The 12,811-nt window shown below is 38.0% G+C and overlaps 1 protein-coding gene across 4 annotated transcripts in view; it reads left to right on the forward strand.

The window, feature by feature from the left end:
* Window positions 1-5,382: 5,382 nt before the first annotated feature.
* Window positions 5,383-12,811, forward strand: part of SLC36A4 (solute carrier family 36 member 4) — a 50,654-nt gene continuing 43,225 nt past the window's right edge. The window contains exon 1 of one of the 4 annotated variants that reach the window (XM_042904645.1): window positions 5,383-5,537. In XM_042904645.1, the coding sequence (XP_042760579.1) occupies window positions 5,486-5,537 (52 nt within the window). In that variant the 5' untranslated portion in view covers window positions 5,383-5,485. Of the gene's footprint in view, window positions 5,538-6,070; window positions 6,284-7,436; window positions 7,663-11,880; window positions 11,902-12,811 lie in introns of those variants that run through there. The other 3 variants (XM_042904647.1, XM_042904646.1, XM_042904648.1) reach the window with 3 other exon arrangements.

Consider the following 12,811-nt stretch of genomic DNA (forward strand, 5'->3'; position numbering starts at 1 on the left):
TAATGAAACAAATGACATTTCAATTCAGTGGTTTTGATAAATGCCACATTGTATGAAGAATTTAGTTTTTCCAAATCCAAATGAAAAAAAGACATAATTTATGATTGATGATGGAATTTTGCACATAAATAATTTTAAAGAGGAATGGAGTAGTGGTTGGGTAGATTAATATGTTTAAATCTATTCTTGTGGGCCAGTAATCTTTAATAAGAAGGTTCCCTCTTATTTTGACTATAAAATTTCAAAAGACTATTTAGAAAATCTGCTTTATTCAGAGTCTTTCCATTCATTAAAAATGTAGGTTCTGAAACTGCTTTCTCTAGTCATAGGGCTGATTGGCATTAAAAAGAACTACACATAGGGAAAACACAGGAATATAAAAATAGTGAACTTCACATTATAGATGACTTTTGGGATATTTGACTTAATAAAAATTAGAAATTAGCAGGGACCATGACTTTTTCTTTTTTTAAATTTAGTGTTTATTTTTATTGTGTACTTAAAGAGTCAAATAAGACTTCTAACAAAAAACAAGTTCTTGCCCCTTTTTCAAGAGGCAACCACTTTGAACTTCTTTGGTAGATTCATTTGGTATTTACCTCCATGTTTCTACTTATTTCTACTTATATACTTATAGCACTATTAATGTTTCAGTTTTAGAAACTATGTTCTTGTAACTACAAAAGTGAGAATTTAGTCTTTTGCACAGATTTCATACAGAATATCTCTCCCCCACTCCAACCACACCTTCAAACAGGTTGTAATACATTCTCCCACTCTCCGTTAGAGTCATATTTTGATATTTTAGTATTGTGGCTTGCATGTATTCTTCACTGCCAAGGAAAATGATGCACTATCCCTGTATTTCTTTTGTCAATCTTGTTTGTGGATTATTCTCTCCTTGTGCCTTCCGTCCTCCAGCTACCATTTGGACCAACTGCTCTCCTTGACTTTCTGCACAACTGTGATACTGGAACTTCCCTTTGGCATCCTCTTGAGATTCTTTTCTCCCATGTTAAACCCCTGGTTTCTTGGATCCCAAGTCCTCTTATTTCTGTGTTTACTCCTTAATTTTGATAGAGCATTCCTCTACTGCTTTCTAAGAAAAGGAAGATGAAAAGTGAGTAAAACTCTGCATAGAGCTTATATAAAGCTCTTTTGAGCTCCCATATATCTTAAAATGTGTTGATTTCACCCTTTCATTTGACTGACAGTTTGGCTATATATAAAATGTGAAGTTTGACATGTTTTCCTTCAGAAGTTGTAATGCAATGCTCCATTATCCTCTGGCTTCTGATGTTGCTGCTGAATTTCAGTATTGAATTGAATGTGAGCACCTTCCCCTTTTACTTTATTTGTTTTCATTTCAGGAAGATTTTAGGATCTTCCTATTATGCTCAGTGCTCTAAAATTTTATGATGGTATATCTTGGCATAAGTCTGTTTTCATCTAATGTATTGCTCATTCAGTGGATCCTACTGGTCAGGTAACAAATGTCCTTCAATTTTGAGAATTTGTGTTGTATTATTACTTTGATTTTTTTTCCTTCTTTCTTTTAGTCCTTGAATTTCTTCATTGAGATCTTAGATCTTCTGGGTGGATCTTTTAATTTTCTTATTTTTCTTTTTGTTTCTTTGTTCTACTTTATGTTCCCTAAACACTTCTTTTTCTAGGACATTCTATTTTTGTTTTAGGTTTACTCATGTTTATGTCATCATGTTTCCTAAGTTCATTAACAGAATAGAGAGGTCACTTAAGCAGATAGTATTTAAAAGATGGTGAGAAGTTTGTCTCTATATCCATTGAAAACATAAGAGAGGAAAACAGCCTTAAGATACATAATGAGTAATATTTTACATAGAGGGGAATCAAAGTAGGGTGGACACCTACTCAGTTTCTGAGGTCTGCTCAGCTTCTTTTGAAAACTGTTCCCTTTTCCATACTGTCATCCACATGGTTCCATCGATACCCGCCATGATGTATGACTTTCTCCACCACTCACTTGCCCAGTCTGGGGTAGGGACCTGATCCAATATGATCCCATCACAATTTCTGTCTGGGAAAATGTTAATTCGAAACTGAGAAAGAGACCAGTATTTTTCTGGACATGCAAACCACAAGCTCTAGAAATTCACAATTCTTAGGAACCATGTTTCCTGCCAGGTGAACCTGAGAAGCCAAGGAGTTCTGCGGCAAAAACTAGCACAGATGCACAAGCAGACGCACAGAGAAAAGCAATTCGTGGAGAAGGAGATAAAGTGTCAGAGGCATCGGGATCAGATGCTTCCGAGCTAAGTCACATCTCTATCCTAGGTATCTCAGTATCCTCATTAAATTCTCCTTTTGGCTCAAGCTAGTTTGAATTGGCCTCTTTCTCCATTACAACAAAGCATTCCTAAGTAATAGGCTTAGTAACTATTTGATGCTTTCTACGAACTAGACAAGTATTAATGCTTTATAAACTTTTTTTTTTTAAGTAGGCTTCATGCTCAGTGCAGAGTCCAATGTGGGGTTTGAACTCATGATCCTGAGCTCAAGACCTGAGCTGAGATCAAGAGTCAGACACTTAATGGATTGAGTCACCCAGGCACAGTGCTTTATACACGTTATCTAACTGAATCTTCACAACAACGTGTGAGGTTGGTAAAATTATTTTACATATGAAGAAACTTTACAGATCCAACTGCTGTATAATAGACACCACTATCTAGATGTTCCTTGGTATACATCAGCATATCAAAAACACACCATTTCTCCATCTATAAAATGGGGAAAGCTGTTCTTGCTGCCTGAACGGCTCTTCTCCCTACATACCCCGAGCTGATTCCTTCTTACCATGAGGTGTCAGCTTAAATGTTCTCAGACAACACTGTCCTGCCTACACAATCTAAGGTAGGTTCCTCAACAACACCTTATTTTTTTCACCAACAATGTAATTACATAGTATTTTGCATAGTTCTTTTCTTTTGCATGCTCCTGCACTAGACGATGAACTCCATGATGGCAGGGACTATACGAGTATTGTTTGCCATTATAGCCCCTGCATCTAGTACACCCCTGGCACATGGAAATTGCTCCATAAATGTGTTTGGATACATTAACTATTTCATTTTTTTATTAACTTTTTTTAATGTTTATTTATTTTTGAGAGAGTACAAGCCGGGGAGGGGTAGAGAGAGAGGGAGACACAGAATCCAAAGCAGGTTCCAGGCTCTGAGATGTCAGCACAGAGCCCGATGTGGGGCTCGAACTCATGAACTGCGAGATCATGACCTGAGCCGAAGTCGGATGCTCAACCGACTCAGCCACCCACGCGCCCCTTAACTATTTCTAAATATTTTCTTTCACGTATCTATGAGGCTCTAGTCCACAACTTGCCACACCTAGTCCTACATGAGTACTACACGCAGGGCCCTCTGCCAGGCCCTGCTGAGAAAAAGACACAAAGATATAGCTTCTCCCCAGCAGGGGTTCACAGCATAGCATGAGACTCAAGCAATTATAATATAAGGGGAGAAGACTTACAACAGAGACATAAACAAAGTTCCATGGTTACAAAGGAGGAAATAATTGGGATATAATCCAGGAAGTTCAAAACAGGAAAGAAAGGAATTGCCAGGGTTGCCATTCAAATGGTTACATTCTTTATGTCTTTATCCTGATACAGTTTTTCCCCATAACCTCTTCCAAATTATAAGGCCTGGAGCAGAAGTGACAGCAAGTATCTCTTCAAGTAATGGTATGTGAAAACCATAATTCTCTCGAATCTTATTATCATCCCTATCATTTGGCTTATCTCCACATCACTTTGCAAAGATACTGAGTCTGGCTGCCTGCCTCAGCCCAGGCTTCTCCAAAGAAGCCCAGGCCTGTATCACAGATCAAGCCTTTTTTCTTTCCGCACTGCCAGATCTGCTTTCCTGATGCTGAGATTAGAGGACAATGGCTTTGATTCCTTTTAACACTCAAAGACTAATGTTCCTCTTTCACAACACTGCCCCAAGTATTCTCATTACAATGGATGGTTTTCTGGGCAATCACCAGTCTGATGCCTATTTTCTCTCCCACTGATTTCTAACCTAGTGCTCTGCTCCATCAATGCAGATGAGAGACTATTCCTCTAGCTATGACCTAGAATGGAATTCTTCTCTCTCTCCCTTCCCATACATCTTTGTTACTTGTCAGGGACATTTCAAATCAAACCTTTCTTCGGGGTTTGCAGGCGTATGTGTGTGAGTGATTGGGGGTAGATATGTAGTAAAATAAATGGTTTTGGCAAACTGTCATTTTCACTAGTAAAACCTACAAAGGATGCAACAGGAGGAGAGATATAGATATTATGTAGCTGTGTACTTTTATAACCTCAGAATTAAAAATATTTAACACCACCACCGTGTAGCTATAACAGTGGTCCTAGAACCTAGACACCCCTCAGAAAAAGGCTTTCCTAAAAAGACCACACTGAAATGGAGAAGACCAAAAGTGTCTAGTGTCCTGAATTTAAAGAAAGATGAAGTGAAAGATAATGAAAGCGATTTCAAAATTAAAATATTTTCCTTTCAAACCAAAAGCTGGCTTCATCTATTGATTGATCAAATATTAATTGGTACGCACCTGAGAGGTCAGCTTTGTATACTGGTGGAGAGCCCCAGCTCTGACTGCAGATAGAATTCCATCTTTGCCATTTATTAGTTTCCTGTCCTTGTACAAGTTACTTAGCTTTGTGGGCCTTAGTTCCCTCATCAGTAAAACGGATATAAACATTAGAATTATCTCACAGGATTGTCATCAGAATTATGAATAGTGCTTAAGAGTGTCTGACACATCAGTACAATTATTCTTAACCTTAATTTTCTTTCAGCCGTGAGATTAACGCCAAATATTTTTGGAGGGCACTGAAAAATCCTTAAAGTGAAACTATTTGACTAAATTAAATCCTAAGATTGAGTGCATCCTGAATCTCTAAACAGGGGCATAGGAAGACGGATAACCAAGGAATAAGTCGGAACTCCAGCATGGAGAGGGGACAATCCCCTCCTACTCTGCATTCTCTCTGGTGCCTTACAGAATACTGAAGCCTTGCAAATTAGATGGGCCCTTCAAATTTAAGTTCGTGGTCACCTTTTAAGTCCTCCAGGGAACTACAGGCCTGGGTCCCCGCCAGCTCTGAGCTCCCATGCCAGTGACCTCCAAACCGCCCCTTGTGTCCCGTTATACCGCCCTCTTCCGCCTGGTCTCCGCTCCCTCGCGTCTTCCCCCGCCAGCGCCGCTCGTCCGCAGCGCGGGGCGAGCCCCAGGACGGCCCCTCGCGCGCCAGCACCGCGGCGGGCCGGGCAGCGTCACTGCGCATGCTCCCCGCCGCGCGGGTGGGGTCCTGGGGGCCGGGAGGCGGGCGCTGGGCGTGGGTCGCGCTCGGCCGGGAAGGCCTCCGCCTGTCTCCGGCCACGCAGCGGCGGGGGAGCGGCGTCCTGGAGACCCCCGAGAGATGGAAGCGGCGGCGCCGGCGGCGGCCGAGGCGGCGGGGCGCGAGGAGCTCGGTGGGTGCTGCGTGCCGGCGGGGGCGGAGGCCGAGGCCGCGTGCCCTCGGGATGCGCCCGGGCTCCGGGCCGGCGCTCGGCCTCGGCCGGGGAGGCGGGAGCTGGCGCCGGGCCGCGGCTGCCGTTCATCCGCACGCGCGTGGCCCTGGAGAGTCGCGGGTGGCTTTCCTGGAATGGTCGGGGGCTCTTGGGGTCATGGGTCTGGCACGGGTATGAATTGAAAACCCGGCAGGGCAAACCTCCGTGGAACGTGGGATGAGCTGAGGCTCGGGGAGGTGACTGACCCCGGGATGGCACCGGCGCAGGAGCGGGTTGTCTGACCGGAGAGCTGGGCCGGCGAAAAGCCCGGCCTACCAAGGGCGTCAAATGGGCGTGCGTGTGTGGGTATATGTGTTTGTGTGTGTGTGTGTGTGTGGGTGTGTGTGTGTGTGTGTGTGTGTGTGTGTGTGTGCGCGCGCGCGCGCGCGCGCGCGCGCGTTGGGGGTGGGCTGCGTTGTGTAAACACGTCAATGGCAAGCGAGAGCTTGCGCGGTGAATCTCCGCGTCTCCCCCAGCGATGCTTTAAGGCTTTGCGATCGCAGCAGCCCCGTTCTGAGTCCTTGGTGAATCCTTAATTTACCGGGTGCCACCGAGGAGTGGCGAGCGCGCCGAGTTCACCTAACTGGACAGGAGAGACCTGTAGCCAGCTGGATTGCCAAAGTTTGTTTTCCTGTTTTCCTCTGGTCTCTTATCTCCTTGGCGACAGGGCAAGTACAACACTGTTTATGGTTTCCTGCTGTCACAAGGAAAACAAAAGCAAGGGTCGGGGTAGTCTTGTCATTGTTTCCTGTAGTTGTACGAATTATATTTAGGAATAGTTTTAATTCGATGCTGAATGATTTTTTTTTTTTTTTTAAGTTGAGCTTTAAAGAAGCACTTCATTATAGTAATTAATAGGTTGGTGTTCCTGTAATAATGGGCAGGGCACTTTGCAAGTGATTTCTTTCAAGTCCTAATAATGGTAGAAATAAACTTAGCATTTTATTGATTGTTTACTTTGTGTCAAGCCGTGTGCTAAGTGCTATACATACGCACTGTTTCCTTTAATCTTCAAGACAATTGGGTGAGGTAGATGCTATTACTATCCCCATTTTATAGATACAGTAATTTTAAGTTAATTAAAGGCATAACCCAGATACAAACCCAGTTTGTCTGTTTTAAATTCACTAATAACGCCTCTTCGGATGTGGGGAAATGGGCATTCTCATGCGTTGATGGTAAGAACAGTGTAATGTAATTATCGTTAAAAATGCACGTATCCTTTGACCCAGCAATTTTACTTCTAGAAATATTTCCCAGAGAAATAAGTCATGTAACAAATACTTATGTCAGGAAATGTTCACTACGTTATTTATAGTTGAGAAAATCTGGTAACTATCTAAATGTCCAATTAAAGGAAATTGTTTGGGTAAATTGCAATATAGCCATATACTGAATAGGTCATTAAAAGTAATATGGGACGATGTTTGCCACATACATGTTTTAAGTGTTTATTTATTTATTTTGAGAAAGAGAGGGTGTGTGTGTGCATGGAGGAGGGGCAGAGAGAGAGGAGAGAGAGAATCCCAAGCAAGCTCCGTACTCCCAGTGTGGACGTGGGGCTTGATCTCACTCTTCTTTTCTGAAATTCAGGAAAGAGATGGATATGTCCTTTCTAGAAGTATGGTTGTAGCCGTGGGCTTGGAGAGAAATGGTTACACTCTGGATATACTCGAAAGTATAAGCAGAATGATTTCCTAACAGATTAGATGAAGGTTGAGAGTGAAACAGGAAACAGGAATGACTCCAGGGATCTGAATATTTGGAAGAATGAAATTGCCATCAACTCAGATGTTATGGTGGTTTTATAGAATGTCTCCAGATTCTTTGATGTTTGTCTCTTCAAGAGGAGGACTTAATTTCCTTCTCTTGGAGTGTGGATTGGATTTACTAACTTGCTTCCAACGGACAGATGGTGGTGGAAGTGATAATATGTGACTTCCAAGCCAGGTCTGAAAAGGCATTGTGCCTTGCTCTCTCTTTCCTGGATCATTCACTTGGGGGGAAGCCAGCTGCCATGTTGTGAGGATACTCAAGCAGATGTTAAGTAAGTAGGCAATTAGATTTATGTCTAGACCTAGTGAGAGATCTGGTCTGGAGATACAAATTTGGAAGTCATCAGCATTTAGATGGTATTAAAAGCCATGGGACTGAAGGAGAACATACAGGAGTGACTGCATGTATTTGCCCTCTAAAATGTTACGAGTGGTTGTTTCTGGCTAGTGAGGTAATTTTAATTTAAAAATATTGCTTATGTATATATTTTCTGATGTTCTACAATGACAAAATATTATTTTCTACAATGACCAGATTTTAAAAATTGGATGGCTATGTAAAAGGCACTGGTAGAGATGTTAAGACACAGATTTTCTTAAGGTATGTTAGTAGCCATTTGTACAGCTTAAGGTCTACATTTCATAGGCAATGGAGAACTCTGGAAGATTTCTTGCTGTGCATATTTTCACCACTTCAGAAATGAATAAGACAGTTACTATTCCCATATTGCATAGATAGTAGTTTATAGATTTAGAAGACCACATTATGTTATATTAAAAGAAGTTATTTCTATTTTTAGTTTGTCCATTGTCAAAATAAAAGTGATTTATTTTGCTATTATAAAAGTAATGCTAGTTTATTACTCTCTTCTTATTTTTTTTCTACATTTTCCAGAGGAAGACAGTAAAAAGTACTCATGATCCCATTGGCCATCTCTATCCTTAACTTATTCCCCATTTTTGATGTGTTTCCTTGCTTTCATTTTAAATTAACTTTTTAAAACATCATTGAATTCATACTGTGATTATCCAGCTTTTTCACACTCAGCATGATATACTTTTCCCTGTTTTACTTAGACTTCAAAACTATAATTTAATGTCAGTGTAATGCTTTATAAAGTGGAGGTCCTGTAGTTAATTTAGCAATTTCCTGATTATTGCACATTTAGGTTGTTTCCAAATTTTCAACATAAATAATGTTTCATTCAACATCTTTGTGCAGAAATCCTTTTTTTCTATATACTGGCTTGTCAGAACTGGAATTACTAGGTGAAAGGATAAACATTTTTAAGGTTTCAAGATATATTGGTAAATTAATGTGATTTTCTTTAATTCTGACTACAACTAGAAATTTAGGTCGATTTTTAGGTTAAGAAATTGAGGTTGAAACAATTGTCTGGGCAGTATAAAAGATCATACAAGTACTGCCTAATTTAAGAATGTTCCAATTTTCTGCCCTATTCATGTATACATACGGTATGTTATGTATCGTGTATAATATTGAATGAAGCTGGTGTTTCTTATTCATGTGGTTTTTCCATTTGTAAATAGAAATAACTGTGTTTAGGTAGTTTGCTATCCATTGCTTAGTAGTGTTTTATTTTATAAGGCATTGTTAACTCTTACCTAGAGTAATCACATAGCACTTTTTAGAACTGTCCAGTTCAGTACTTGGCCAAAAATTACAGCAGGACATTGGTAAATAATAGTAAATTATAATATAAATATAAAATATATAAATATAAATATAAGTATAAAATATAATATAATATATAATATAAATATAAAATAAATTTATATAAAAATATAAATATAAATTATATAAATATAAATATAAATATAAATTAAATATATAAAATATAAATAAATATAAATATAAAACAAAATATAAAATAAATATAATAAATAAATATAATATAAATATAAATATAAAATATAAATTATAAATAAAATATAAATATAAAATATAAATTATAAATATAAATATAATATAATATTGAATGAAGCTGGTGTTTCTTATTCATATGGTTTTTCCATTTGTAAATAGAAATAACTGTGTTTAGGTAGTTTGCTATCCATTGCTTAGTAGTGTTTTATTTTATAAGACATTGTTAACTCTTACCTAGAGTAATCACATAGCACTTTTTAGAACTGTCCAGTTCAGTACTTGGCCAAAAAATTACAGCAGGACATTGGCAAATAATAGTAAATTATAATATAAATTGTAATTTTGTAACTTTTAATTATGTTGTTTGAGTGTTCTGATTTTATTCCATACCTTTCTTAACTTTGTTAAAGCGTTTACCGTGACCGTGTTAGGTTTTTAAGTACTTGTTTCTTCTGCTAGTCTCTATTTCCTTCTGGCCAGCATAACACATTTTGGCTACACACAGTTTGCACCTCATAAATGCTCAAAATTATTAATTGTTGATAGTAAATTAATTAATAAATTTCTTGTCAGAAATTTACATTTAAAATCCTGTGCAGCATGATTTGCTTCTAATATATCATTGTGTAGGAAGGGGAGGAACACTAGTGTTTACTGACTACCTCTGTGCCAAGAACTAGGCTCTGTGCTTCATAAATGTTACCTCATTTCATTATCATAAAACCCCTGTGAGGGAGAAGTTACTGCTCTCATTTTACACGTGAGAAGGTAGGCCCACAGGAACCCTGGTTAAAGTATAAATCAGATCAGGTCACTCCCCTGCACCAAACTCTGTTGCTGTGTTGTCCAGTGTGATAGTCTGCAGCCGTACGTATATTTGAAATGTTGTTTGTCTAAATTAAAATATGATGTACGTGTAAAACGCACACTGGATTTCCAAGACTTAGTATGAAAAATAAAATGTAAAGTATCTTGTTAGTAATTTTTTTTGTTGATTACATTTTCAATGATAGTATTTTGAATATATTGGCTTACATAAGATATATTATTAAAATTAATTTTGCCTGTTAGTTTCCTTTTTCAAAAATGTGAGTACTAGAACATTTAAATTATGTTTGTGGCTCATGTTATATTTCTGTTGTACAACGCTGCTTTAGGTGGCTTTCATGCCACTCAGGATGGTCTGCAAGGCTGTGTAGCATCTGTTACCTCTGTTACCTCTGATCTCGCTTACTCCCCCCTTGCTCTGCCCTCTCTGCTCACTCTGGCCTCCTTCTCCTGAACACACCAGGCTCTCTGCATCCTCAGAGCCTTTGTCTTTGCTGTTTCCACTGCCTAATTGCTCTTGCCCCAGATAACCACATTGTTCACCGCCCCGTCCTCCTTCAGTTCTTCTTTAAAACCCTACTTTCTCAGTGAGGCCTAATTCGGCTGTCCTATCTAAAACCATAGACTGTCCCTCCCAATCCCTATTTTCCTTCTTAACATTTAACACTAGCATACTCTCTATTTTACTTATTTATTGTCTCTTTCCTTCACTAGAATTTGAGCTCCATGAGGGCAAGAATTTTTGTTAGTTTTAGTAATTGCTTAATTCCCAGCATCTAGTAATACCGACACATATTGGGTGTTAATATTTGTGAAACTGAATTAAAAAGGATTGCAACCTCTTTTATGAGCACATTCAATCAGAAGGCATTTTAATGTGTTCTTTAGATTCAGTAACTATCTTGTATCTTTCAAACTTCATACAAACAAATCATGATTCAAAATCATGATAATGTAATCGGCCCTAAAACCTGACTGCTTCACCTACTCTTAGTTTACTTAGTTTAACAAATACATATTTCTTACTATGTAATGTTACCTAAATAATACAGGCTAAAACTGCAGAGAGGGTCTTAGGGAGTTATATTTTTAAGCGTAGCTTTTAAAAATACGTTTAAGCATATGGTTATTTAACTAATAATATGTGTCATATTGCCTTAATGATAGATGAGAAACAATTTAGAAACGTGTACTTCTTAAATTGCTAACACTGTTAAGAATAATTTTATCTCAAATAGTTTCAGATTTAAAAAAATAGCTCTTTTTAATCTCACTGTTATTTGAGAAGCTTCCTGAGATAATTAAATTTTTATTAAGGTTTTAAAGGTGAGGGTTCAGACAAATGGATTTAAAGCAAAGAAATATATATGAAAAGTTATTTTCACAGTAACTCATATTTAATGTTTCCTAGACCACATAAAATTGAGAAATAATGAATTTAAGAATGAGGGAAAAGTTTAAACTACAAGGCATTACAGTGTTAAACAAAATTAAATAAGACAGTTGCTATGCAGTATAAATTTGTTAAGACTAATTGTGAGCCCAACTAACTTTTAGTTGGGAATTTGACTGTACATTGTAATCCTATTTTAAAAACTTGATTCTGTGAATGATAGAACTAGTAGAGTACTTATAGATTATATTAACAACTCTAGATATTCAGGTTTAACTAAAAGATACTAAAAATAAGTGATCTGATGATACCATTAAAAGTAAACTTACAAGTTGTGAGAAAACTTTTTTTTTTCTGACTTTTTTTCTGACAGGCATGCTGGCTGCTATGATCTCTTGGGAGGTATGCTTCAAATAATAGATTGTTCAGTGTTTGAAATATTGGCAGTGATAACTGTCTTTATAGAGAACTTAAATAGTGTATTTAGTAATGCACAAAATGTATAGTACATCCTATGGCAGAAAGAAATTAGTTCAAATAATGACAATTTGAATAGCTGAATGAATAAAAATGCAAATGAACTTAAGAGTCAGCAAGAGCAATGGAGTAAATTTTAGAATGAAAATATTAACACGTTTCTGTTTAAAGATAATGCAGTGAATAATGATGATTGTTGTCAATTAAATTCATATATTGAAGTCCTAACCCTTTAGTACCACAGAATGTGACCTTACTTGGCAATAGGATCATTGTAAATGTAATTAGTTAAGATAAAGGCCACACTGGAGTAGGGTGGTCCACTAATCCAGTATGACTTGTATCCTTATAATAAGGGGAAATTAGGACACAGACATGCATACAGGGAAAATACCCTATGAACTTGAAGATAGCCATCTATAAGCCAAGAAGAACAGCCTGGAACAGATCCCTCTCTCCTAGCCCTCAGTAGGAACCAGCCATGCCAACACCTTGATTTCAGACTTCTAGCCTCCAGAATTGATAATAAATTTCTGTTTTTTTAAGCCACCCACTGTGTAGTACCTTGTTATAGCAGCCCTAACAAACTAATACCGTGGTTTTACAAGATAAAGTGTTAATTTACTTTGTATAGAGTATAACAGAAAAGATATAGGATCTGTTCAAACAAATGATGAACATAGTTTATAATATTAATAGATATCAGAGTAAAGTGATGTGGTAGGTATCCCAGCATTAGCTCTCTAATACTGAGAAACAATTTACTTAAATTTTCACGGTGCACAGGTTTAAGCTGAGCCACTTTTGATACTGAAGAACAAGAAACTAGGAAATC

This window comes from Panthera leo, chromosome D1 (assembly GCF_018350215.1).
Source record: "Panthera leo isolate Ple1 chromosome D1, P.leo_Ple1_pat1.1, whole genome shotgun sequence".
Taxonomy (NCBI): Eukaryota; Metazoa; Chordata; class Mammalia; order Carnivora; family Felidae; genus Panthera; species Panthera leo.